Source organism: Fusarium proliferatum, assembly GCF_900067095.1.
Source record: "Fusarium proliferatum ET1 genome assembly, contig: FPRO_scaffold006, whole genome shotgun sequence".
NCBI lineage: Eukaryota > Fungi > Ascomycota > Sordariomycetes > Hypocreales > Nectriaceae > Fusarium > Fusarium proliferatum.
Window position 1 is genome coordinate 2,617,454 of NW_022194795.1, and position 23,617 is coordinate 2,641,070.

The 23,617-nt window shown below is 48.0% G+C and overlaps 10 protein-coding genes across 10 annotated transcripts; 6 read left to right on the forward strand and 4 right to left on the reverse strand.

Moving 5' to 3' along the window:
• Window positions 1-548: 548 nt before the first annotated feature.
• FPRO_09915 (uncharacterized protein) lies at window positions 549-1,637 on the forward strand (the record flags this gene model as incomplete). The annotated part of the gene is made up of 1 exon (XM_031233357.1): window positions 549-1,637. One exon carries the CDS (start codon window positions 549-551, stop codon window positions 1,635-1,637), a length of 1,089 nt encoding a protein of 362 aa, XP_031083203.1.
• A 240-nt stretch (window positions 1,638-1,877) lies between these two features.
• FPRO_09916 (uncharacterized protein) lies at window positions 1,878-2,600 on the forward strand (the record flags this gene model as incomplete). Its single annotated transcript, XM_031233358.1, has 1 exon — window positions 1,878-2,600. One exon carries the CDS (start codon window positions 1,878-1,880, stop codon window positions 2,598-2,600), a length of 723 nt encoding a protein of 240 aa, XP_031083204.1.
• A 238-nt stretch (window positions 2,601-2,838) lies between these two features.
• FPRO_09917 (uncharacterized protein) lies at window positions 2,839-4,634 on the reverse strand (the record flags this gene model as incomplete). Its single annotated transcript, XM_031233359.1, has 4 exons — window positions 2,839-3,654; window positions 3,703-4,153; window positions 4,203-4,417; window positions 4,464-4,634. 4 exons carry the CDS (start codon window positions 4,632-4,634, stop codon window positions 2,839-2,841), a joined length of 1,653 nt encoding a protein of 550 aa, XP_031083205.1.
• Window positions 4,635-5,891: 1,257 nt separating this feature from the next.
• Window positions 5,892-7,202, reverse strand: FPRO_09918 (uncharacterized protein; the record flags this gene model as incomplete). The annotated part of the gene is made up of 4 exons (XM_031233361.1): window positions 5,892-6,381; window positions 6,444-6,811; window positions 6,872-6,976; window positions 7,032-7,202. The coding sequence occupies 4 exons, from the start codon at window positions 7,200-7,202 to the stop codon at window positions 5,892-5,894; spliced, it is 1,134 nt and encodes a 377-aa protein (XP_031083206.1).
• Window positions 7,203-8,728: 1,526 nt separating this feature from the next.
• FPRO_09919 (uncharacterized protein) lies at window positions 8,729-9,543 on the forward strand (the record flags this gene model as incomplete). Its single annotated transcript, XM_031233362.1, has 2 exons — window positions 8,729-9,125; window positions 9,176-9,543. The coding sequence occupies 2 exons, from the start codon at window positions 8,729-8,731 to the stop codon at window positions 9,541-9,543; spliced, it is 765 nt and encodes a 254-aa protein (XP_031083207.1).
• An 801-nt stretch (window positions 9,544-10,344) lies between these two features.
• On the forward strand, window positions 10,345-11,157 carry FPRO_09920 (uncharacterized protein; the record flags this gene model as incomplete). The annotated part of the gene is made up of 1 exon (XM_031233363.1): window positions 10,345-11,157. One exon carries the CDS (start codon window positions 10,345-10,347, stop codon window positions 11,155-11,157), a length of 813 nt encoding a protein of 270 aa, XP_031083208.1.
• Window positions 11,158-12,154: 997 nt separating this feature from the next.
• On the forward strand, window positions 12,155-13,459 carry FPRO_09921 (uncharacterized protein; the record flags this gene model as incomplete). The annotated part of the gene is made up of 1 exon (XM_031233364.1): window positions 12,155-13,459. One exon carries the CDS (start codon window positions 12,155-12,157, stop codon window positions 13,457-13,459), a length of 1,305 nt encoding a protein of 434 aa, XP_031083209.1.
• Window positions 13,460-13,659: 200 nt separating this feature from the next.
• On the reverse strand, window positions 13,660-17,952 carry FPRO_09922 (uncharacterized protein; the record flags this gene model as incomplete). Its single annotated transcript, XM_031233365.1, has 9 exons — window positions 13,660-14,566; window positions 14,615-14,669; window positions 14,728-15,093; window positions 15,144-15,256; window positions 15,306-15,888; window positions 15,939-16,627; window positions 16,678-17,056; window positions 17,111-17,727; window positions 17,774-17,952. The coding sequence occupies 9 exons, from the start codon at window positions 17,950-17,952 to the stop codon at window positions 13,660-13,662; spliced, it is 3,888 nt and encodes a 1,295-aa protein (XP_031083210.1).
• Window positions 17,953-19,544: 1,592 nt separating this feature from the next.
• On the reverse strand, window positions 19,545-20,487 carry FPRO_09923 (uncharacterized protein; the record flags this gene model as incomplete). Its single annotated transcript, XM_031233366.1, has 2 exons — window positions 19,545-20,045; window positions 20,104-20,487. The coding sequence occupies 2 exons, from the start codon at window positions 20,485-20,487 to the stop codon at window positions 19,545-19,547; spliced, it is 885 nt and encodes a 294-aa protein (XP_031083211.1).
• A 484-nt stretch (window positions 20,488-20,971) lies between these two features.
• On the forward strand, window positions 20,972-23,282 carry FPRO_09924 (uncharacterized protein; the record flags this gene model as incomplete). The annotated part of the gene is made up of 6 exons (XM_031233367.1): window positions 20,972-21,200; window positions 21,253-22,449; window positions 22,496-22,618; window positions 22,669-22,709; window positions 22,761-22,909; window positions 22,955-23,282. The coding sequence occupies 6 exons, from the start codon at window positions 20,972-20,974 to the stop codon at window positions 23,280-23,282; spliced, it is 2,067 nt and encodes a 688-aa protein (XP_031083212.1).
• Window positions 23,283-23,617: the final 335 nt, after the last annotated feature.

Below are 23,617 nucleotides of genomic sequence, written 5' to 3' on the forward strand. Positions count from 1 at the left end.
TGGATCGATGATTATGACCAAAGAGCCCCGCCCCCAGCCTGAACCTTGAGGCATAAAACCGCCGCTATGTCATGTCAAGCGCCGTTGTTCTAGTTGTCACGCGTTCACAGTTGAATGTGCCTTGGTCGCAAGGTTAGAATTGGACTATGGCTGGGAGCTCAAATCAGCAGAGAGAACTCAGTACACTAAGGTGGAGAAAATGAAGGCGGACAAAGACGTGTGAGTCGCCTCCAAAGCCCATGTCGGCAGGCCTCCCTTTCTTCCTCGTTCCATTTACTGTACCAGACTAACATTACATAAATCAATTTATTGAGTTCCCGGTTCTATTCTCAAAGAAATAACTGACGATGGACGGAGCATAAAAGAAGTCCCGAGCCTATGTAATCTCATCATCCCGCGATACCCGATATTGCCGTTCCTCCACCTTTTAAGCATCTGGGGTATTTACAGTGAGTACACAACTTTCATCACTCACTAGGCGCATGTTGTAGAATTATTTGACACCATCATTTGATTTACTTCGCTGCCACAGGCTACCGATACGAGTAATGACTGTCATCCGAGTTGCAGCATGTCATGTTTCTCCCATCTTCCTCTCCGCGAAGGCTACAACCTTGAAAGCAATTGGCTTAATCAAGCAGGCGGCAAAGAACAAAGCAAATCTAGTCGTGTTCCCGGAAACATACATCTCGGCGTTTCCAATATGGAGCTCAATACGAGCTCCTACCGAGAACCACGATCTTTTTAGGCAAATGGCGCATGAGTCCATCTTTGCCGATGGCGATGAAATTCATGCCATTCGTAGCATCGCCAAACAGGAAAATATCATGGTCAGCGTAGGCTTTTCCGAAAAAGCGCGCTTCAGCAGCGCGACTTTATATAACTCAAATCTCTTGATTGGAGACTCTGGAGAGGTTCTGATTCATCATCGGAAATTAATGCCTACGTTCTTTGAGAAGCTTACTTGGGCACCTGGAGATGGAAACGGCCTGCGCGTTGCAGATACACCGTACGGAAAGATTGGGAATTTGATTTGCGGAGAGAATACCAACCCTTTGGCTCGGTATAGCCTCATGGCTCAAGGGGAGAACATTCATATCTCGACTTGGCCACCGATCTGGCCAACGCGAGTTGCTCCCCCAGGCGAAACTTTAGAATCATCTGAGGCAACTTCAGATAAGCCTAACTACGATAACGTTACCGCAAACAGAACAAGGGCAGCTGCTCATTGCTTCGAAGCCAAGTGTTTCGGTGTTCTGTGTTCGGGCGTCCTGGGAGAAGACGCCATTAACGCGGTTTCTGGAGGTTCAGAATACTTGACTGAGGTGCTGCAGCAGTCTCAGCGTGGCGCGACTCAATTCCTTGATCCAACCGGGGCTCCTTTGAAGGGATTCACTATCGACAGTCAGGCCGGGGAGGCTGTAGCCACCGACTTTCTGCAGCATGATGAAGAAATTCTTTATGCTGATCTTGATATCGAGAATTGTATTGAAGGGAAGCAGTATCATGATGTTGTTGGAGGATATCAGCGCTTGGATGTTTTCGATCTCAAGGTGAACCGTACTCGAAGGGAGCCAGTTACTTTCACTGAAGACCTTGGCAAGGTTCCATCTCAAGATTGGCAACCTGTTGACTGAGGGGGTTCTGCTCAGTTAGATATCGAGACAGCTGATTTTAAATTATCTCATTGCATCATCGAGATACCAAATAAGCCAATTGTCCCTCTCTCCAACCATGAAGGATTCTAACTGCTTACTCTCGTGACCTGCCCAATCCGGCAGCTTATGTCATTCAATTCCTCCCTCAAGTGAGGGGCAGCATTTTCAACAATTGGAACTTGAGATATTTATGATAGTCTTCTCGCCCGGGACGTCGAAATGGGTGATCAGAATGTCCCCAGCGTTATTGAGCGCCCGCTTCCCAACGGCGTCATCTATGACATGTCAACCGTCGTGCATGTGCGCATCACGCTTCCTGTATCTTCAACCTGGTCAAGTGGACTTCATTGGCATGAAACTCATGATGAATACTTGAAAGTAGTGAAAGGAACAATTCGAGTTCGCCTGGGAGATTCGCGACAAGTCATCAGCGCTACCGATGGCAATCAGCCCGAGATCAAAGTGCCGCGCTACGCTTGGCATGAATGGCAGCGAGCCGCACCAGACGGCGAAGAGGTCATCGTGATTGAGAGGACGGATCCGGATGACAACGATAAAGCCATCTTCTTCTGGAATCTGAACGGTGTTATTCTCAACAGTCCCAAGTTGCTGAACGATAAGGCCTCGGCGGTTTCTCGTTTACCTTCAAGGCTGCAGGGGCTGTTTCTCGATATTTGGATCCCTCTGAACTTGTTCATCATTTTTCGAACCTTGGACAATATTCCTGTGTTTCTGAATGTGCCTGATATCTCGCGAGTGTCTCATAATAAACTGAGGTACCTGTTACAGAATGCTGATATAGTGTTCTCGCATCTCATTCTACTTGTTGCTTCGTGCGTTGGTTGGGTTCTAGGGTTGCAGCCAGTTCAACGGAGATACACGCCTGAGCACGCATATGCGACATGGCATTCTCGACGGGATAATGCCAAGAAGATCACATAATCCGTCAACAGACTCAGGGATTTGAGGTTGTGATCAAGTTCCTCTACTGCACGATACAGTGAGCCAGGCAGCGACAGATCAGAATTTTGAGACAGCTGTATTATTGGGATATACTATCTCAATATCCAAGTGGGATAACAAGAGTCTATAGAATCTCATGGAAAGAATAACATTTTATTATGCATCGCCAACTGAAACAAATTTTATGCCGCGCCATTGATAAAAAAAAAACACCAACCTACTCAACAATAGGTCCGTTATACTCCTTTCGCGCCCATGCGAAATAGTAAATGACACTGAAGATGACGAGGCCACCAGTGACCACGACACTGTAGTTCATCATATCCACGGTAGGTTCCACCATGGGAGGCCAGAAACTGAAGAAACCCACTACGATGAGGTAGCACATGGCGAAGATGTTGTTGGCGATGCCAAAAGCACCCTTGAGATGGAACGGGCCCCAAACAAGCTCAGCTCCAGTGGTGTTGGCCAAGGCTGGGAGATCAGATGCACCGGGCAGCGTAAAGCCCTTGGTGAGGCGACGGTAGAGCAGAAGACCGGCGGCGATAAGGTACGAGGAGTAGAGGCAAGAGATGGAGAGAGAAGTGACATTTTGGAACGCAACAGGCGAACCAATGTTGATGAGTGACAAGAGGATGGAGATGACGGCAGTGCAAAGGACTGAGTACACAGGGACGGTGGTTCGGTCGCTGACCTTTGACAGGGTGCGCCAGCCGGGAAGACCACGGTCGCGAGCAAAAGACCAGAAAACACGAGAGGTCGATGCAAGCATACCGACAGTGGCGCAGGCAGCAAGAAGAACAATGATGGCGGACATGACGGTCGCGCCGGCTCTTGAGTTTGTCGCCTGCTTGAAGATGTACATGTAAGGGAAGCCGAGCATTCCGGGGCCTGAGGCCATCGCGTCGTCGAGGTTGCCCATGCAGAACACCATGGCGATGACCATGGCGAAGCCGCAGGCGCCGTTGATGCAGAGACTGAGAAGGATGGAGGTGGGGACGACGACGGATGGATTGACGGTTTCTTCGGACATCTAGAGACTGTCAGTGAAAGCTCATGGAGGCAAGATGTGAGAGCTTACGTGGAAAGCGGCATCAGTTCCAACGAAGGAAAAGGCATTGCCCATCATACCAACCATGAACGAGATGCCATTAGTCGACCATCCACCGTTGTTAACAAAGGTACCAAAGACATCCGACGCAGACGCATGAGGTCCAAGAGTAACAAGAGGGATCAAGATGGCAAAGAAGCCGAGAATGTGCAGGATCAAGATCAATCCCTCAAACTTGGGCAGCACGGAACTGACGAGGGTGTTGATGAAGACAGCAAATCCAAAGATGGCCCAGAACAACAATGTTCCCTGCCAAAGCTCAGGCTGGAAGTCGGGATAATTAAGCGTCGCCATTCCCAAGATCATGTTTCCCGTGAGCAAGGCGCTGGACGATACTGAGCCTTGCCATCCGCCGACCGTGAGCATGCCTGTGAGGTGGCTGAGGAATTTGGAGCACGATCGCGGCGCCATCATAGCGACCCTGGAGACAATGTTAGTTGGAATCTAGAGGGAGAGATGATGTGACTTGCCAGTGATATTGTCCTCCGGACGTAGGTGCCATCGAGACCAGCTCGCACATGGTAGCAAAGACACTAAAGTTACCGACCCAAACGACAAGGAAGCTGTAAATAACACCGGCTGTACCACCATTGTTGAGGCCCTGAGCGAAGAGAACAGTGATAGCTTCCCAGGTGATGAGAATAGTACAGCTGAATCCCAGAATCGTCATGAACCCAAAGTTGCGCTGAGCTGTCAGTCGATGCACCTCAATGACGGACAGTGTAACATACCCGGAGGACCTGCTTCTTCCCCATCCGCTCCAGCTGATCCTTATCATGATAATTGCTCGTCGAGCTCCGTCCAGAATCTGGCTCTGCCTTTGCCGAGACATTGACATCGCCCGCCGCCTTGACGGTGGCATTGTTGCCCATCTCAAAGCTGGGTTTGTTAACACTCTCCATGATGTTGCACCGGAAATAACAACGGGAGAGAAATTCGAGAAGAGAAGGATTGAGGAGAGAAGAACAAAAAATCTAAAAGTAACTGCAGGAGGAGAAGGAAAGGGAAAAGAAAAAGGTACAGGAATGTTGGTTGCACCCCTGGGAGAGGTCGCGACTACGGTAGAGCTAAGGTAGCATTGGGGACGGCCGCCACCAACCGAGGCTGGGAATAAGACTGGGTATGATTTGTTACAGATTAACTTAATCGTCTTAGTATGAGTCTACTACGTCTACTGTACGTCTACAGCGACGTTGCGTTGCGTTGTGTTGCTCCGCTATCTGTCCCGTACCGTACCATACCGGACATGCCTCGCCCCTCCTGTTGCTGATCCGGCAGAATGCACCGATGCCCCCCGGAGAGTCCACTAACAGGGCCTAACAAGGGCCCCCTCCCACCGGGCTTTTTGTAGGGCCAGGGTCCCCATGTCTCTTCAGTAACTTAGCGGCGTTACAGGGGACCGCAATCAACGGGCCAAATTGACAGTCGTTTGACGGGGAGCCATTTGCGACATAAACTGTCGGCATAAATTGAACATTTCTTTTTTTCGCCGTGTCTCCCCGCAAATAAGATCGCCGCCCCTCCGTTTGACCATTTCAAGGCTAAGACGTTCCGGTGAGGTTTATTGGCTTAAGAGTTCTATTGATTCATGGCTCGTTATAAGCGAGGGGCACAGAGCGACCTGAATAAACGCCACAGACGACGATTTGAGAGGTAAGTTCTCGCTCGACAGCGGAAAGGGGGGCGTGCTCAAACTCTCGAGCCACCAGATCTGGGTAGATCAGGGCCGGCTTATTTTCCTCTTTCCAGGTGCCTGGGCGCAAGGATCCATACTGTTACGTACCGTGCTGTTGGCTGACCTGCTCTATTCGTTATGGTGATGTATCGTAATCATATGCAACCGAGCGAACCACTGAGCCCCTGTATGTCAGAAAAAAATGTTTTCTCTTCACCCTTTCTTTTTCTAAATAGTCTTACGTTTGTTATGCTGTTGGTCAGAGGAGATTCATGCACGCCTGACAAACATTTCATCTTGCTTTTTCTCAGAGTGCTTGCAGCTTTTCTGACACAAAACGTTCTATATTTAACACAGGGAATGGGCTTTTTTACTCTAAATTCGTACACTTGCATAAAACGTTGCTGCGCTGTAACCAAAATCTCGGAGGGATGAATAACCGAGAAAACAAACATGACTGAGAAAAAAAAGAAATTACCTTGCCTCATGTTTGTCGGGATGCTGCATCCTGCGTGGTCTCTATGTCTACCTGCCACGTCTGATGGATCAAGATCTTCTGACTTGAGTGGCTGGAGCGACTCTGCCCATCCCAGCTCCTCTCGTGGTCATGTTTCGGCTTCTTAGCAAAGTCCTCCATCTCATGAATCTCACTGCGCTGCGTCTTGGACGCATGATCCAGGGCTCGCGACCTGCTACTCTGCCCTGTTTTTGACTTGTACCCCGCGTAGCCGGGCCTGTTTGTCGGGTACCCGTTGCTGCTCGACTTGCCCTGCCGTCGAAGATCGTCGACGCGGATCTGTCCGGACTCCAGGCTGTCGAGGAATGGCTTGAAGTTGGGTAGACATACGGTAAGGATGGCGAGGCACTGCACTAGCTGGATGGTGATGGATGCGGGCCAGATGCTAAACGAGTGATCGGCAGAGTCAAATGCCTTGTTGGAGTAGTGGATTTGCGCTGCGATTGCCGGTGTCACACTATTAAAGGTTGTTAGCCATGGCGTGGAGAACAAAAGAAAAGAAAACCACGCAGTACGTACAATGTTCTGCTGCCAAAAACGCTCATCACAAGGATCTTTTTTGACCACGAGGTCTGGATCTTGACCACGTTCTCTGCCATAATGATGACGATGACGATGTCGGTGATGATGTTGGCGGTAGAGTAGTACGTCCAAAATGCTTTGAGATTGATGCATTTATCGTTATCGCCGTACAGCCATGGTGTCGGTGGTTGACATTGGAAGAAATTGACGAGGAGCGCCGTGACGCCCCAAACACCGACGACGGCTTCGCAGGCGATGATGATCCATTTTTGGCTCTTGGGCGCCATGATCCGTAGACTCATTGTGCCCGATAACTTGCAGCAAAGAAGCGAGGCTATGAGCATCGTGTTCGTCGCATATTGGCTCTGTACGAGGGTGTATTAGTTGTTTGTTCTGTTGTCGCGGGGCTGTCTGTCGGGTGTTACCTTGAAGAAGGTGTCTCGATCGTTGGCGCTGAGAACATCAAAATGTTGACCGAGTCCATGCTCGCACGCATTAAAGACAATTGCTGTCTGACAAGCCGCGAGCACCTGCGCGCATAAACATAAGCATGTTGGAATGCATAAAGTGAGGTGGATGTCTTACAGTTGCGACAATGATGAGAACATCGTCAACCTTCAATGTCTTGATCATGTAAAGCTTGGTGCCAGTCCTAACTAAGCATGATAATATCGCAATGACAAGAAACATCAACGACAAGACCTGTATAAGCGGCGACTTGTTACTGTCGGTGATGATTCGTTGGTTCGAACTCATATTGGGCCGATGAATGCAGCAATTGCTGCGCAAAAAGAGCGAAAAGATATTACGAAAAGAGAGAGAGATTCACGAAAACGATATTAAATTCGAGCGACGATGAATTCAGAGACAAAAGGGTATCACAGTTAAAGCTAAGACACAGCTGACAGTGGAGCGTAGATTAAGGGAAGGCAAGCTTCAGCTAAGGTACAGTTACGGTACTTCAAATCATGGTGTGAAGGAAATCTCACAGGCACAGGTACACAGGTACACGTGCGGCAGAGAACTGGTATTGGGCATATCCCGGAAACGGTGATTGCAACGGTTATTGACACCCAAAAGCAGTTTGGAACCTTTTTCGTGAAACGGGACGTGAGGACCAATAAATGGGAGGAATGAAGCTATATCACAATTACGTAGGAATCTCGCCCCTCCCCTCAGACCAGCCTGTGAGGCCATGTCTGCAAGAGAAGAAAAAAAGCAAATCTCCAGCATGGGCAGTCCCCCCTGTATTCTGCGCTATAATTCCATGGTCCTATTGATGTGATGTGAAAGGGCGCCAATGATGCTTGATATCGCGTAGAGGAGAATTATGCAGCTGAGCGGCTCAGCAACAACGAGCAATCCGAAACAGCCGGCCTTCCAGTGAAATTTCACCGGTTGGAAGTTTATCTGTACATAAAGCTGCGCATTATTGCAGATCACAATATTTGAAATACTGTGCAATCGTGGCACAATTATCAACACGGCTGAGGTTCTTTACATCGATTGGTAGGGCTAAGTGAGCCTCAGACTAAGAGTTAGTCTACACCCCACTGTTAGTGTAAATCTTCATGTGAAGAGGAGCTCTGTCTCGTTATCGTTACCGAACCAGTCCGTGCTTCTACTGTAAAACCCCCCTCCCTGAATCTGGGTCGGCGCGTTAAACCCAATGGGTCTACTATCCGAGCGGAGATCGATCCGCGGGTTACAATTAGCAAAACGACCTTCCAAACTCTGTTTAGACCTTTTTTTCCCGGCGGATCTATTCGGGCGGATCATCCGGTGGAAGAAGAGAAAAAAATGGTTCGAATTCTCTTCGCGGAATTATGCACTGCTCATCAGAAATTTCCGCCTGCATGTCCTGGTGAACTTCCTACCGTGGCGTGGCTTGCTGCTAACGAGGGCAAAGATCGCTGTGGACATGGGTGTCTGAGCTTTTCGACCAACCGTTTCTCGTGGGTGCCTCGGTACTGCAAGCCCTCTCCGCTGAGTGGCTTTATTGTCAGCCGAAAAGGGCATCGAGCTTCCGATTGCTCGTTTTTCTGATGGTACGAGTAGAGAGGAAGGATTTGGATTGCGAGTTTTGATGGGCTGATGGGGTTTGCTTATTTCCGCCGTGGGCTCCACTGGGGATAAATTGGCTGGACTCATGCTCTGATTAGCTCGGGTAGGTTGTTTGCTGTGGCAGGCCTCTCTACCACTGAATGCAACTCAATTCAGTTAATTTATCCTTTTGTGCTACCATCCCAAACGTGTTGTCACATACCCAATACAACGGCAAGATGACTCTCAAACTCATCGAGGTCGACACTGCCACCGATTTCGAAGAGCTCATCGCATGTCAATGGGAATCTTACGAAAATCCCCTCCAGCCATTCTTTCGCATGTTTTGTCCTCTCAATGCTCCAACACACGCAGAATCTCTCAAGGAGTCAGTAGCGCTTCAGCTCAAATGGCACAATGAAGACCCAACAAGCTACTGGGCAAAAGTGGTGAACGACGATGGCAAAATCGTAGGCGGTTGTTTATGGAAGATTTGTTCTGAGAATCCGTTCGATACAGATGAGGATCATTCCTACGCTTATTGGCAGCCGGAAGGGGAGAGACGAGAGTTTATCACACAAGCTCTGAAACAATTCGATGCGCCTAGAGCGCGGATGGGGACTAGACCTCAAGTCTGTAAGTTTTCTATTCAAAGGATCTGAGGAGTGAGACTAAACCCGATTTAGATGTCAATATCGTCTTTACACATCCAGACCATCGTCGCCAAGGCGTGGCGAATGTTATTATGAACTGGAGCAAGCAGAAGGCTGATGAGATGGGTGTTGAGCTTTGGCTTGATGCGACAGAGCAGGGCGTGCCTGTTTATGAGAAGCATGGCTTCACTGTCGTCAATGTCAACACCATACGGCCTACCAAAGAGAATCCCGGTGAAGAATGGCATAAGGTTAAGGAAGAATTAGGTCCTATGACGTTCAGACAGATGTGGAGGCCTGCTGGTGGTGATTATCAAGAAGGGAAAACAGTCAAGCCCTGGGAGACTGTTGAGATCAAGTATGAGCCTGAGCTGGCGTATGTAGAGTCTCATGCAGCTTAGGCGAGATGGGGGCGATTGAGTTGACAGTTGGCATGTTCGATAGAGTTGAGCTTAGCGTCCGTTTCATGCGAATGACCGATGTGATGGGGGGTGTCGTACATGTCAGACATGCATGGAAGAAGGAAATAATATGGTGATCGTCGTTTGGCTTGTGTCACCAGACCCGTAACCGTCCCGCTTACCAGCTGAGCTACGATCCGCAATAGCAAACAGTCAGTTTGGTTATCGTGATCCACAGTCTGCCTACTTCTCAATAGCAGCCAGCGAAAGTGTTATCACAAATGTCTCATCAGGTTTGAGCTAAGATAAATAGACTATTGATTAAAACACTGGCGATGCATGGTTAATAAAGCGTAATGATTCTTAGATTGTTCTTATTGAAATGATTCATTTTAACAAACATCGTCTCCATCTCGCGTTATATGTAGTTGATTATAAGGTCAAGCTTTATGGTGCGAACACGTTCAGACGCGTCAATGACGCGTCGGGATTTAGGATCCGGGGTATTGCGGAGGCCGAAGGCCGAACAGCGGACTTGTCCCGACGAATCATTTCGCGACGAGCGTAACCTCACATCTCGAATACCCTGAACATTTGACAACTCGCGTATTCATACAAAACGATTTTCGCGTCTCATGAAGGAAAAGAGTTGGAAAGCTGGACATGGTGTTGAATCCTACGGAGAAGCGGAGTTTTCATGATTATGGGGACATGTAGTTGTATTGGGATGATTGGGATGTATAAAAGACCTGAAGACGTGCGCACTTATGTGGCAAAAAGATATACACAAGCCTTCTCAATATGTCTACCAAATACACCAACAAGCTTGATGGCCAGCACGTCCTAGTTGTCGGTGGCTCAACAGGTATCGGCTTCGCCGTTGCTGAAGCAGCCCTCGAACACGGCGCAAATGTCATTATCAGCAGCTCCAACCAATCCAAAATCGATGCTGCTATCGAGCGTCTCGAAAGCCACATAAAGAACACTCATCTTCCAATTAGGAAGATCTCTGGCAAAGTCTGCAACCTCGCCAAACCGGAAACAATCGAGGCCAATGTCAAAGACTTACTCGAGTCTGCTTCTCAGGACGGAAAACTGGACCATGTCGTCTTCACGGCTGGAGATTTTAATCCTTCGCCAAGCCTCGACTCAGCGACTGTCAGCGCCATCTCCAAGATCGGCATGGTCCGGGTTATGGGCGCTCTTTTTGTCGCAAAGCATCTCTCGAGTTATATCAATCAGACGAACCGCAGCTCATTCACCATCACGGGTACGACGACTGATTCTCGTCCTGCTGGAGCGGGTTGGTCACTACTCAAAGCAGCAGCTGGTGGAATTGAGCCGATGACGCGTGCTTTGTGCATTGATCTTAAGCCTGTGCGAGTTAATTGTGTCACGCCGGGTTTTGTGCATACCGCGCTGTTTGATGGGTTTCCGCAAGACGTTAAGGCCGTGATTTTTCCTGCTATGGAGAAGGATTCGGTGGTAGGTAGGCTTGGGACTGCAGAGGAGTTGGCAGAGGCTTATGTTTATCTGATGAAGTGTACTTTTGCTACTGGGTCGATTGTTGTCGTCGATGGAGGCAGGATTGTTGGAGATGCCAGGAGTTATTGAGTCTAAAGTTTGGTCCTATTGCCAGCAATCAACTACATAATTGCAAGAGTCAATTTCTCTATGCTGATTCAAAATATCAGCCTCAAGTCTCAAGTGCAAATAACACGTCTGTTGCAAGAGTTACTCAGGATATTGACAGAAGTAGATACGGCCGATTAAGGGCGATCAAGAAAAGATGCGTGGTACAAGCACTAGATGTCGACTCTCTCAACCCAAGACGAGATACTCAAAAATGTCCTTCGAACTTAAGGATCATAGGTGTTGTCAAAGAAGCTGGGTACAGAAGTGCACCTGAGAGTTGGCTTCTGTATTTTGGGACAGGGCGACAAAGAGGCACTGTATAACCCTTCTATATTCTTTTCTAGATTCTTCACTCAGAGAAGCATCGACGAATATTTGACTGGTTGTGAATGAGGTTAGCATTAGTTAGCCGCAGTAACCTTGAGGACCATGCTTGTCTAGATAGCAGTAAGGCTCAAATCGGCATTACTTGAAATACGGGTAACTTGTGTTTTACAAGTATCTGACTTTCAGATAATTAGCATGCAGCTTTCGAAAAATTCAACTTTGAGCAATGTCGACTTGATGATAAACAAAAATAGAAGTGTTCACGTGGAGTCTGTAACTGAGTGGAAGCTAGAGCAGCAGTAACATGCGATGTTGCCGAGCTATTGGCACTAGCGCGCCTTAAATCAAGAAGATTCTATATTATGCTTAACTATTGGGGTCTGGACCCCGAATAGCTCGATAGCTAGAAAGAGACTTTATAAATCCTCACATCTCATTCGTCCTCCAACCTGGACCCCTACGTTAGTGTCTTCGTAGTGTCGCTATGGCCATTTTTCAGTGGAAATTTGCTTCAGCTTCCTTCTGAAAGACGCTTTAAAAAGGAGACTACATAAACATAACGCTGTACTTCTAAAACTGCTTCAGACGTCATACTTTTCACTGCCACTCGTTTTTACCGGCTTCTTTGGGAGCCTCTCACTCTTTCAAAATGATTGCCCAAAATGTTTTCGCTGCCTTTGTTGGTCTTGCAGTTGGTGTCCAGGCCGGCCCATGCAAACCTTCGTCAGTGACAACCACGACTGGCACAGCATCCACCGATGGCACTGCATCCACCGATGGCACTGCATCCACCGATATTACTTCCATCACTAGCATTGCCACTTCTGGAGAGCCCACCACCACCACCGAAGCTGCTACTACTACCACCAGCCAAGCCGAATATGTCTGCCTCAAGGACCCTGCTCCAATTGGCAAGAGCTGTAACGCCCAGGGCGGTGGCCAAGGTGACCTGCAATTACTGGGCAACGCGAATACCCTAACGCTTGCCTCCTGCTACAAATCCTGTCAGGATAGGGCCGGGTGTGCCGCGTTTGCACTGAACCCTGGTTCATGGTGCGCGCTGTGGGCTGGCTCATTCACGGGTACTAGTGGTGGTGAATCGGCTTGGTCTTGGTATGACATGGACTGCTTCTGCGACGAGTCTTCAACCACCACAAGTGGCTTGGCTACCGAGACGACAGCCACCGAAGCAACGACCAGGGAACTTACAACCTCATCCATCGAACTCACTTCAACCACAGAGACCGCTCCTGCTACAACCACTACCACCGGTGCCGAGCTCACATATAGCTGCCCTGGCGGCTTTCCAGCTGATTCTTCATGCGACGTCAAGTTCAACCATATTGGCGGATCAGTGGGACGCATCGTTGGAGAACTTGCTGCAGAAGACGCCGCGTCACTTGATGATTGCGTCAAAGCCTGCGTTACAAACAAGGATTGCGATTTCTTTGCCTTCTGGCCTAACACGTTTTGCGAGCTTTGGGAAGGAAACTACGAACGTAATGAGAACGCGGCCGTGCAATGGAGCTGGTACGAGCTGAGCTGCTTTTGTCCACCAGGGAGGGAGACGACAACGACTGAGGCTACAACAACTGAGGCTACGACCACCGAAGCCCCAACTACTACTGAGGCTGCAACCACCACGACCACTGCATCAGGCGAGTCCTGCGTTAACAATGAGAAGAGTCCCGTTCCATCCGACAAGGTCTGCAACAAGCGTGGCTACTGGGAGGGTACCGCCATGGAGCTCCTGGACAGTCCAAGCGGTGTCAAAACGATGGATTCCTGCCGCGCGGCTTGTCATGATACCAGCGGATGTGCTTACTTTGCCTTCACTCCCGGTCAATCTTGCTACATATATAGCGGCAACATTCAGAGCGTAACTGATCAACAGACGGACTACATTTGGTATGACATGGACTGCTTCTGCGACTTGGATGAGCCGGACTACTGAGGCCGCTACCACTAAGGCCATTACGGCGTCTGTGGTTTGAGCAAGGACAACCTTTGTGTTCACCAGCATCAGTTTCATGAACCAGTGGATCAGTGAAGGCACAATTTTATTCTTCTACGTATATAGTCATATAGAGCACGTAATAAACTTTGACATATTATGATCACCAGTTCCGCTCAAACCGCCGTAAATTCGATGCTTCACACATTGGTGTGCCCTAGATGCTGGAATCCGGAGATGGGCTCCCATTCATCCCTCCAGTGAGGCAGATTTACCTCGATCCATCGCCTACACGTCCCTTCTTCCACCTTGAGAACGACAAGGGCCGAAAGATCCCTTGAATCCCAGACTTTACTATCCCGATGATGGAGAATGCGAGGATATACTGCCTTGGTACTATTTTCCGGAATTTGACCAAGTCGGAATCGTACATGGTCTCGTAATAGTTCTTTTGCAGACACAGAACCCGCCTCCAATCTGCAAAATATCTTCCCAACACATTTACCTCCCTTCATAGTCCTCTCTAGAGGCCCGACGTAGTAGCAAAGGGACGCCAAGAGTCGTCTTGCTACTGTTTGAAGGTGTTCGGGGGCTGTTCTATATGCACTGTCGTAATATAAAATTTTCGTACCATCGCAAAGGTACTTCTCACTTTCTTCGAGAAGCGAATCCATCTTCTCAACGTCATCCATCTCAACGCGCTGTTTCAAGCCTACATTGAGACGATGGCAGTTCTGTCGAAGTCGGCGGTCTGTAACAGACATACTTCTGAAATCTTTCCAAGCCTCGTGGCAGCTAGTTGAGCTTTGGATGATTCCCAGTCCAGCCTCTATCCGCATGAGGTAGCCTCTAGGAATGTACCTCTTGAAGGATTCCAGCTTGGAATTGAGTTTTGTCTTCATATTTCCTGACTTGTCCACAACCATTCCTGTGCCAATCGATAGAATAATATCAGGAGGAAGGGACCCAGGCCAGATTTTCTCAACCTCGGAATAGGCCAAAGATACTGGGTTGTTGTGCATAAGAGCTCCATCTATGTATGTCCGTTTTGTTTCCGGGTGGACGAAGGGCTGGAAAAATGTCGGTGCTGCAGATGTTGCTCTAGCGCTGTGAAGAGTTAAATATTGTTAGAATACCGCTGAGGGGATAACTAACGCTTCCCAGATTTTGAAATCCTTTGACTGTTCGTCTTCACGGGAAAAGTAATCTTCTGATGTAAGGAGAATATCAAATTAGTCCGAATCAATTCGCAGAATGTCCTTGCTCACCTTCATCAGTGTCTGCTCTTGGGTTTCTTGAATAGTTGGCGATCAATTTTGCCTGGTTTCGTCCCTGCAAACAAGAAACAACGCCAACCTTGACCCAATCCCTCCCGCCAGTCCTTGACCTAGAGTTGTTTCTCTGATTCAAAGACGCACCGAACAGATTTGAGCCACCAAATGAGTCTTGTAGTGACTGTTCTATGCCCTCACTTGTGTAGAGAAACTCATAGAATGGCTGCGCAATGGCTTTGATGAAAGAGTTTCCGAGTCCCAATCGAAGTGTGAAAGCTCTTCTTGCTAGTGCCCGGAATCTGTTGATGGCATCGTCTGTTGACCAACGCTGGTGGAATACACCAAGAGCCACGATGCCACCTTGACGAGTGAGTCGTGGACTGAGGACGGGGGTGATGATTGTGACAAACCTGTGCTTGTTCCTACTACAAGATCGAAAAGCTCATGGATTGCAATACCATAGCCAACGTGCCTTTCGATCTGACGCAAAACACAAAGCTCTACAATACCACGGACTCCTCCACTATGCACGATTAGCCTTGGATGAGATAGAAGAGTGATGATCGATTTACCCATCGAGCGATAACACGCGGGGCGCTGCGTTCTTTGGCTTGATTCGAATACTCCACGTTCCAGTTCTTAGAGCACATCCAAGGGGACAATGCTCAATCACCAAGATAGATCCACCATTCTCCTGGCGAGCAAAACGCTCAAGGCAGGTCTGGCAAATCCCATGCTGAAACCTCGCACATGGAAGCATGTTAGTTGGACAGTTGGATAGACAAGAGAAGCACGTCCGCTGGCTCTGCAATTCCGTCAGCCGTATCGTTCTTGCCAAGTAAGTTAGCCTTTCCATGACTCGGCCATCTTGCTGGTTTTGTGCTATCGCTTCCCGCAGACGCTTCACAAACCGATCAGGATGCCAGGAACATCTGTGATTCGATTCGCCTCCCCTTCGGTTGAGACCCTGAACATCCTCTAATTCGTCGTCGGGTCTGGTGAACTGGTGTCCCTTGTAGTGTCCGTCGTAATAGTTTCGACATCTTCGCCCGGTCTTTCGCTCTAGGGCTTCACATCGCCAGTATCGCCAGCGGAATTTCTGAAGACCGCTTTGAGCTTCTGTCACTAGGTGTTCCCTTTTCCTCTTTCTTATTTCTGCCCTTGTTAGCGCTTTGCATATCCTACGTATAGAGGCACGGACTAACCAATGTCTTGAATATGACAAGTTTGGGCGACGATACATGCACCGACGTAGGGCGCGAACTCGTCTACAACTTTTTCTTCGCCCCCAATCGCATCCATGCGGTCGATTTCACGCAAGATACACATCTGGCGTAGGGTTGATGCCACGTGGTCGCTCAGTCTAGTCGGGATTGATGAATCATTCATTACGATGTCGTGAAGATCAAGCGCAGCACGAAGATCCTGACCCAGAACACTCAAAGATCTATTCATGTGGGTGTTGAGAGTAGCCAAGTCTGATTCTGTACCACTATCAGCCTTGGCGTTGCGGATCTTGGAAACCGATCCTCGAATTGTCTCGTATAGCTGTCTAATGCTTTTACCAACAGAGGTTGCAACGGCCGGTGAGCTCTTGGAACTTATGGCAGGGATGAGGACTACTTTGAAGTCGCTGTAGTAGCAAAGGAGTAGATCTGCGGTGTTTCTAATTGGATGTTCTCTCTCTTCCCAGAGAGCCTGTAGCGTTCGAAACCGTTCAGTTCTTTGGAAACTCCGAAGAAGATCATCCGTCGCATCAGAGGATGAGCCCTCATCTATATCAACAACAATGTTGAGAATGACAATGAGAGCAGGTTTTGTCCGTTGGTTGAGGATTCGGTCATGTGAGTGCTGAGCCCAGTCAATTAGCTGACCCAAGAAACTATCAGAAGTCCTGCTATTGTTAATAGATAATCGCTCGATATGGTGTCGCATTGCACAAACCTTCCATTAGTCGTGACAAAACAAACTACATCTGAAAAGCCATAAAGGACTCTGGGGTACAGAAACTTCACGATGAGCTTTCGGGTGTTGTTCTGGACAGTGCACAGCCTTCGCCCATCCGAGTCTTCCATGATAACTGATGAACGTGGATCTGGGCAGTCCAGTTTGCCCCATTCAACATTAATTCTGCTCTCGGCGCCGTTTAGGAATTGGTTCACTTGTCTCAGTAGCTTGTCCTGTTTGTCCTGCCAGTGTTTAAGTACTTTGTGCTCGGCGGATTCCTCGCCGAATTCCCACTGAAATAGCCAATTTGGTTGTGAAAGAGCAGCAATAATCTCTTGCGCAATGGGCTTATCGGAGCCAACAAAGCCTTCGCAGTCTATCAAAAACGTCAGCCGATTGGTAGGCTATTTGAGGAAACTTCAAAGCTTACCAGCATAGACTATTGGATAATTTGTCGAGAGGGTGAGTGGATCGCTGTAGGCGTGGATGTCACTACTCGTGGAAGCAAACCGATCACTTGGAGACCCAGGCACAGGAACAGACTCTCCTTCGGGGTGATCAGGTCGAGCCATTTGGATCATTGTTCGTATCAGAGTGCTTTTTCCCGAACCTGTCTCGCCAATAAACGAGACAAGCTTGGGATATTGGCCCGGCTTGACGCATCGCGACATCTGGAGAAGATCTTGAAGGCGAGGCCAAACGTGGATCTGTGGTTTTTTAAACCGTTGCAGGGAGGGAACTCCGATCCAAGCACATGTGGCATCCTTGGTATGTAATTGCAACTTTAGATTGGGTGCAGGTGGTTGGAGCAGGTATCGGGTGAAGACATAGTCGCTGTAATCAACCTCTTTGCACTCTTCGTCGCCAACGCTAAGTCTTCGTCGAGGGCTCATAATGTGTTGTCGATCCCTTGCTAGGCATGTTCTATGTGCTGGTCGCTTGGAATTGCCACATCCGGTGCAGAAGGCAAACTCTCCAGCTCGACCTCGGCGGTTGCAGATGCGGCATCGAGATGATATTTGGAGTTTCAGAGCCTGTTCCTCAATACTAAGCTATGTTAGAGAAGAAAAGGCCAAAAGCTGACAGGACCAACAATTCATTTGAGGGCATCCGCCAGGATATGTACGTCGAAACAGAAGACGATTCATCTCCGTCTGAAAAGTTGGCATCGACACACGACTGGGTGATTCCCTCGAAAAACCCTATCAGGTCCTCATCCTCGGGCTCTGAGTCGGATGTGGAGGAAACAGAGCCTTCTCGCGGTCTCGCCATGACGAGATTGACAAGTAAAAGATACAGCAAAGTTGGGTTACACTTCTGGATAAGATAGGAACTAAAGCACAAAAAAAGGCAGAAAAGTGAACTGAAAGTGACGAGGTTTCGATTGAGGGGCAGCAGGTGGCTGCTTTAGTTTATGGGCAACCGCTTAAAAGGTCAGCTGAAACAGGTGAGGTACATTTTCAATGGTGTCTTGCTCACCTGCATCCCGTAGTCATCCTTAGCCAAGCGCCACCTTGACACAAGGCAGACTTATCTCTCACGCCATTCGGATACTGTACTGGAGCTCGTAGCCTATTTAGGAGCTCCACCAAAACAAAACTTCCTGAGATAGGGATAAGGATACAGGATTGACAACAGCAATCACGGCCCATGTTGATTCGGGTTTGTTAAACAATAATTCTTTTCTTTTGTACTTTACTGCCATCTTCCATCTGATGCTTGGAGTCACCTTCAGGTGCTCATGCAAGTGGCAGCCTTCTCAACTGAAGGGGATATAGCGGGTGGGGCCTGCTGCAGTCTATTTCACTCCAATTCGTTCAACAAAGTGGCCCCCACTGTACTTTGCTCATGTATTGAATCAGGCTCTCGTTCTCAAAGTTCGCTCCTGGCAACCATCATCAAGTCATGGACATAGTCTGACCTCCTGAGTACCATTTTGGTCATCCACTCGCTCTAGAAATAAATCAAAGGATTTATAAATAACACTCTGAGCCAGAACATGCATGTATACATTCTCATCTCCTAGCGTCTAAGTTACATGATCCCTTGCCAGTGACCCAGTTCATTAACTGAAGGCACAACCACTCGGTCCAGAACTATTTGTCGAAACTTCAGATCCCAAAGATCAGATTCAATACTATTTGAAGACGCTATGCAGAACTGAATGGCGTTGTAGTGCGCAAAGGACAAGTTCTCCCTTTCCTGAAATATCCACTGATTAAGGAGTTGAGATTCCCGTACTCGGTCAAAAGCTGTTGGATTTGATACGCTTTCTTTATTATTCGCGAAACTCATCCGACCGTGGAACTTGATCTGAAGAAGGATCTTCGCCAGAATCAGTAGATTTGCGCTATCATCTGCAAGTTCCTTTGCTTCCATTGAGGTTGTGTTTTGACACGGAGAACCCCCATAACTCTCCGCGATGAAAGAATGCCGAAGGTCAACCACAAGCTGATCATCAATCGAACTTGACGAGAAGAATACTGTGTGTTGGTTCCAGCGTTTGTTGAACCACGGAGTTGAATGGAGTTGGAGAAATGATGAAGTCAGGATAATCGACAGTCGATACCGTTGCTCCTCAGTCAAAGGAGTAAAGCACTTCATGCCAGAATGTGCCAAGAGGAGCTCCTGAAGGCTGATCAGACTTTCCGCGCAACAGACAGGTTTGACTTCGGCTTGGTAGGTCTCGTAAAGCACACCCTGGTCGTCAAGTCTAAAGCCAAACCCGTTGTAACAGCGAAAGACGGTACAGAGGTCTCCAACTACCGCTAAACCATGAATGCCTCGGATGTTCATGCTTTGCTGGCCTTGGGAAAACCTCCTGGGATACGCCTCTCTGAATCTGACTGTTTTGTCTTCTTCAACTACCTTTGATCTGAATCAATAATCTCTATCTTGGCTGACTTCCAGAGCGCAGAGCTCATTGGCGATTTATGTGTAATGGTGGAACACGGTGGTCTGCTTGACGGTTTCACCTTCTTGTGAGGTCTCGGTTCGCTGCGACGTATCACTCTGTCTTCCAAGAGCAGGCGAATTTCGTGTGAAGCATGAGCTGAACAGGACCAGGCTTTGCCTAGAGTTTGATGCAACATGGTTGCGTAGTTTTGTATTTGCTGTAGTGAGGAGCTCAATCCCAACTTTTCAACAGTACTTCCAGTCATGCTGTTGTTACTCGGAACCTCCGACTTGTTGATGAACTCATCCAGGCGGTTGTTGCATGCTTTCATGTCTTCCAGGAGTATCCGGACATCCTTTCTCTTCATAGTTGACCTGACGGCACGTTTAAAATCGAACCTTACAAGGCCACCAGCGGACGGCAGTCTCTTGTTCGCTTTCATGATCGCCTCGAGATCATCTGCAGTTCCCTGTAATTATGATTCCAGTCAGTCTACGTAGTAATTAGCTCATGTCAAAATTACTCACAGCATCACGATCTATATATAAATGGCTGACCAGCCTTTTCATACACGCATGCATATCCTTGATAGTAGATATATAAGGACGGTATGCAAATTTGAGCATCTCTTGCAAAGCCTGGGACAGCTCTTGTGACTTCCAGAGTTCATGATGAGGATCTCTAATCATCTGCTCTATTTCGGGTGGGTTAGCCACATCTTTGAGGATGTTCCTCAAAGTCAGCTCGAAAGACGAGTGCTGATACCAGAATTCCCGCAGAGCGGAATTCAACCCATCCTTCCATTTGAAGAAAGCAGTTGCGCGATCGAGGCTGTCGCTATAGTGCTCTATCGCTGAGATAGGCAGAGGGATGGACCCCAGAACAATGCCAGCGATCTCAAACCCGGACATCTGGCTCGCTGCCTGTAATGTTGCCAAGTTTCAGTTGGATAAAAACAGAGTGAGAAGAGGAAGGGTCATCATATCCCGCCTTTGGATGATCAGATCAAATTCGCGGCCCTTTTGCCAGCTTGCATACCGAGAACGAGGCTACCAATCATGAGCGCGCTCGCAGCACCAGCTGAGCATCCAAGATGGAAATTGATGTCGCTTACGCATATCGAGGGATTTAAAGCAGAGATTGCTGGAAGCAGGGTAAAGAATTATGCAATATCGAGAAACTTGATTGTGTCTTGAGCTTGCCATCATTTCCCAAGTTCTCTATACTGATTTAAAATCTCAGCCATAAGTCTCAACTACAAATAACACATCTAGCTCACAACATCACCATTTCCTTGCTACGCTTGGCGTTTCCATTAGCTGGTCAACACAGTAGTGCGTACAAGTAGACTGTACTGATCACCGCCATGAACACAGTCCAAAGCCTGAGTCAATCATGTATCAATGGCTTCCAGTATGTTTTGTCGAGTCTCAGAGAAACCGCACCTCGATTCCTGCAGCGGATGCCTCCTTCGACAATCGAAATACAGCTTGGAAAATTCAGGATTTGGTGTGGAAATTTGGGGGCTTTGCAGACGGGCTATTCCTCTCTTTGAGAGAGTCGCCTCTCATGCAAAAGAACATCTCACAACTTCTCCAACAGCTTGGGATAGCATTGGTAGAGTGTAAGCTTTAAAAGCCGAGATTTGAAGAGATGAGAAGCTAGTGACAGAGTAGCTACCGCTGTGGTATCAGGACAAAGGCTTCCGTTCGATGAGGAGTCTATCCCGTCAGATCTAAGCGAAGAATCCGAAGATGACACAAACAACGAGTACTTCCCATCAACTGAGCTATCTATGAGGGTTACAAGTATTACAGACATACTCAGTAGCCTATACAGATTATCCCACAAAATTCGAAACTCTGGTCTGCGCCCTAGTACTACTAGGGCTAACTTGATCCAAGCGGTGGATAATAACACGGGCATTGATCTATTTGATACGATTTATGAATTTGACTCAAGGCACCTGATTGAACTTTTCACAGCCATGCGTCAGGGAAAGCCTGAGGACGATGGATCTTCTGATGCTCTTCTTGAAAGACTCACAACATCTAATGTCTTACGTCGGAAGCAATTTAGATACTGGGAAAGGCATGCTAGAAAGCTTGGTGTTCAGATTCTACCTGTGCATCAGACACCTATCAGAGAAAGGCCCTCAGTGTCAGAGCTTGCAGAGGACGTGGGACTTCTACAGATACAACGGCTTGAACTCCCTCCCCCGGTTGAGGAACAAAGTCACCTCTCTGAGACTAATGCGACACCGCATGATCCCGCCCTAGATGATAGAACAGAGAGGGAAACTATACTGTCGATGGCCTCGACTGCCCTCGATGCCGATGGAAAAGGAATTGAGGTCCCCAAACCTCCTGAGGAGGCACTGAATGGAGACTCCTTTACCTGCCCTTACTGTTGGGTGGTTTGCCCCCCGAAAGAAGGGAAAGGGAAGAGCTGGAAGTCGCATGTTCTTCATGACTTGAAGCCTTACGTATGCACGTATGAAACATGCAACTCGGCCAACGATCTTTATCAATCAAGAAAAGCGTGGGTGGATCATGAAGAAACTGTACATCGACCTAGTTGGCGATGCCGCGATCACCCAGATGCCTGGTATGCTTCATCTTCCAGTTTTCAGAGTCATCTGTTACTAGATCATGATAGAAGCCTCTCTGGCGAGCAACTCGAGGACTTGACCAACGTCTCTAAATTGGGTCGCGTCGATGACCGCAATGTTTGCCCCATATGCTTCGAAGAACAACCGTTCCTCAAGGGACTGACCAATCATGTAGCAAACCATCTTGAGCGAATTGCACTATTTCTCTGCCAAGGACCATCCCCAGTGATGAGAAAAAACATGGATGAAAGCCAGTTCTCCAGTCAATGAGAAGATGGTATTGAACAGAAAGGCTTACGCACCACAAGGGCCTGTCGGAGAGGCATCAAATGCGAGGCATAATCAGCATATGACCGAGTCGATTGAGCAAGCACTGGACGTGACCCATGAGGCGACAGAGGCTCCGGAATACAATGAGATGCTGGATCCTCGTAAGCATGGAAACAACATTACCAACATTCAAAAGCTAAGATCTCGAAAGGCTACCAAGTTGCTAAATCGCACATGTTCCAGCCTGGTGAGGTATGTACAAATGTAGCATCATGTGCTTCATCCCTGATGTATATTTTACAGGTTTTTAAGACTGTCTGGCCTGAACCTGCCCCTGGAATTCCGCATATCGGCGAGGAAACACTATATCGTGATCATTATGGTGAATTTGTATTTGTCAGCTTTCGTCGCTTCATTGTTGTGGCCAACGACAGAGGTCATTGCACATGCGTGTAAGTCAAACAATTGCGAACGAGATGCAAGCGCTGATGAGGCAGGCCAATCACAACATATGGTGGAAAAGGATTGAAAAAGAAAGGAGTTGATCCTCAAAGTCATGGCATCGTTTGTGAGTCCGATAAGCGCTACCCTCAGATTCTACAAGGGGAACCTGAACCGGGATTTCCTCCTATTCGTGTTTATATACAAGATCCCGGTGAGAGGATAGACGGGACGACTCGAGTATGCTATGCAAAGCTTATGACCGTTGAGCATACCCTCCAAGTCCTTTTTATAGGGCGCGTTGTGTCCTCGGATTTTGACACAGTCTCTGAAGCAGTGAATATGTGCTGGGCGAAGAAAGACCATAGAATGAGGAGAAGATGAGAGGCACGTAGGGAGAGAGTAATTAGTTTGTTGACTAGAACTTAATATTTTCGCCGCCCTCGCAAGCTTCACTAGCCTCCTTCAAAAACTATCAGTTGTTGGATTTACGTGGCAATAGTCGATTTATACTTGAAATTACGATTGAGGATGAGTTTGATCTCAAGGCCAAAAATACCGTTTGCATGTCAGTATATTATGACTTAACACTTAATTATTATATTACAGCGTTAAGAAAAAGATTTAGGGTAACTATTTAAAACTAGAATTTGGCCTTAAGCCGGCTTGACGAAAAACGACCCTAAATTAGCCAGGCGTGTATTTCAGCTCTATTGGCA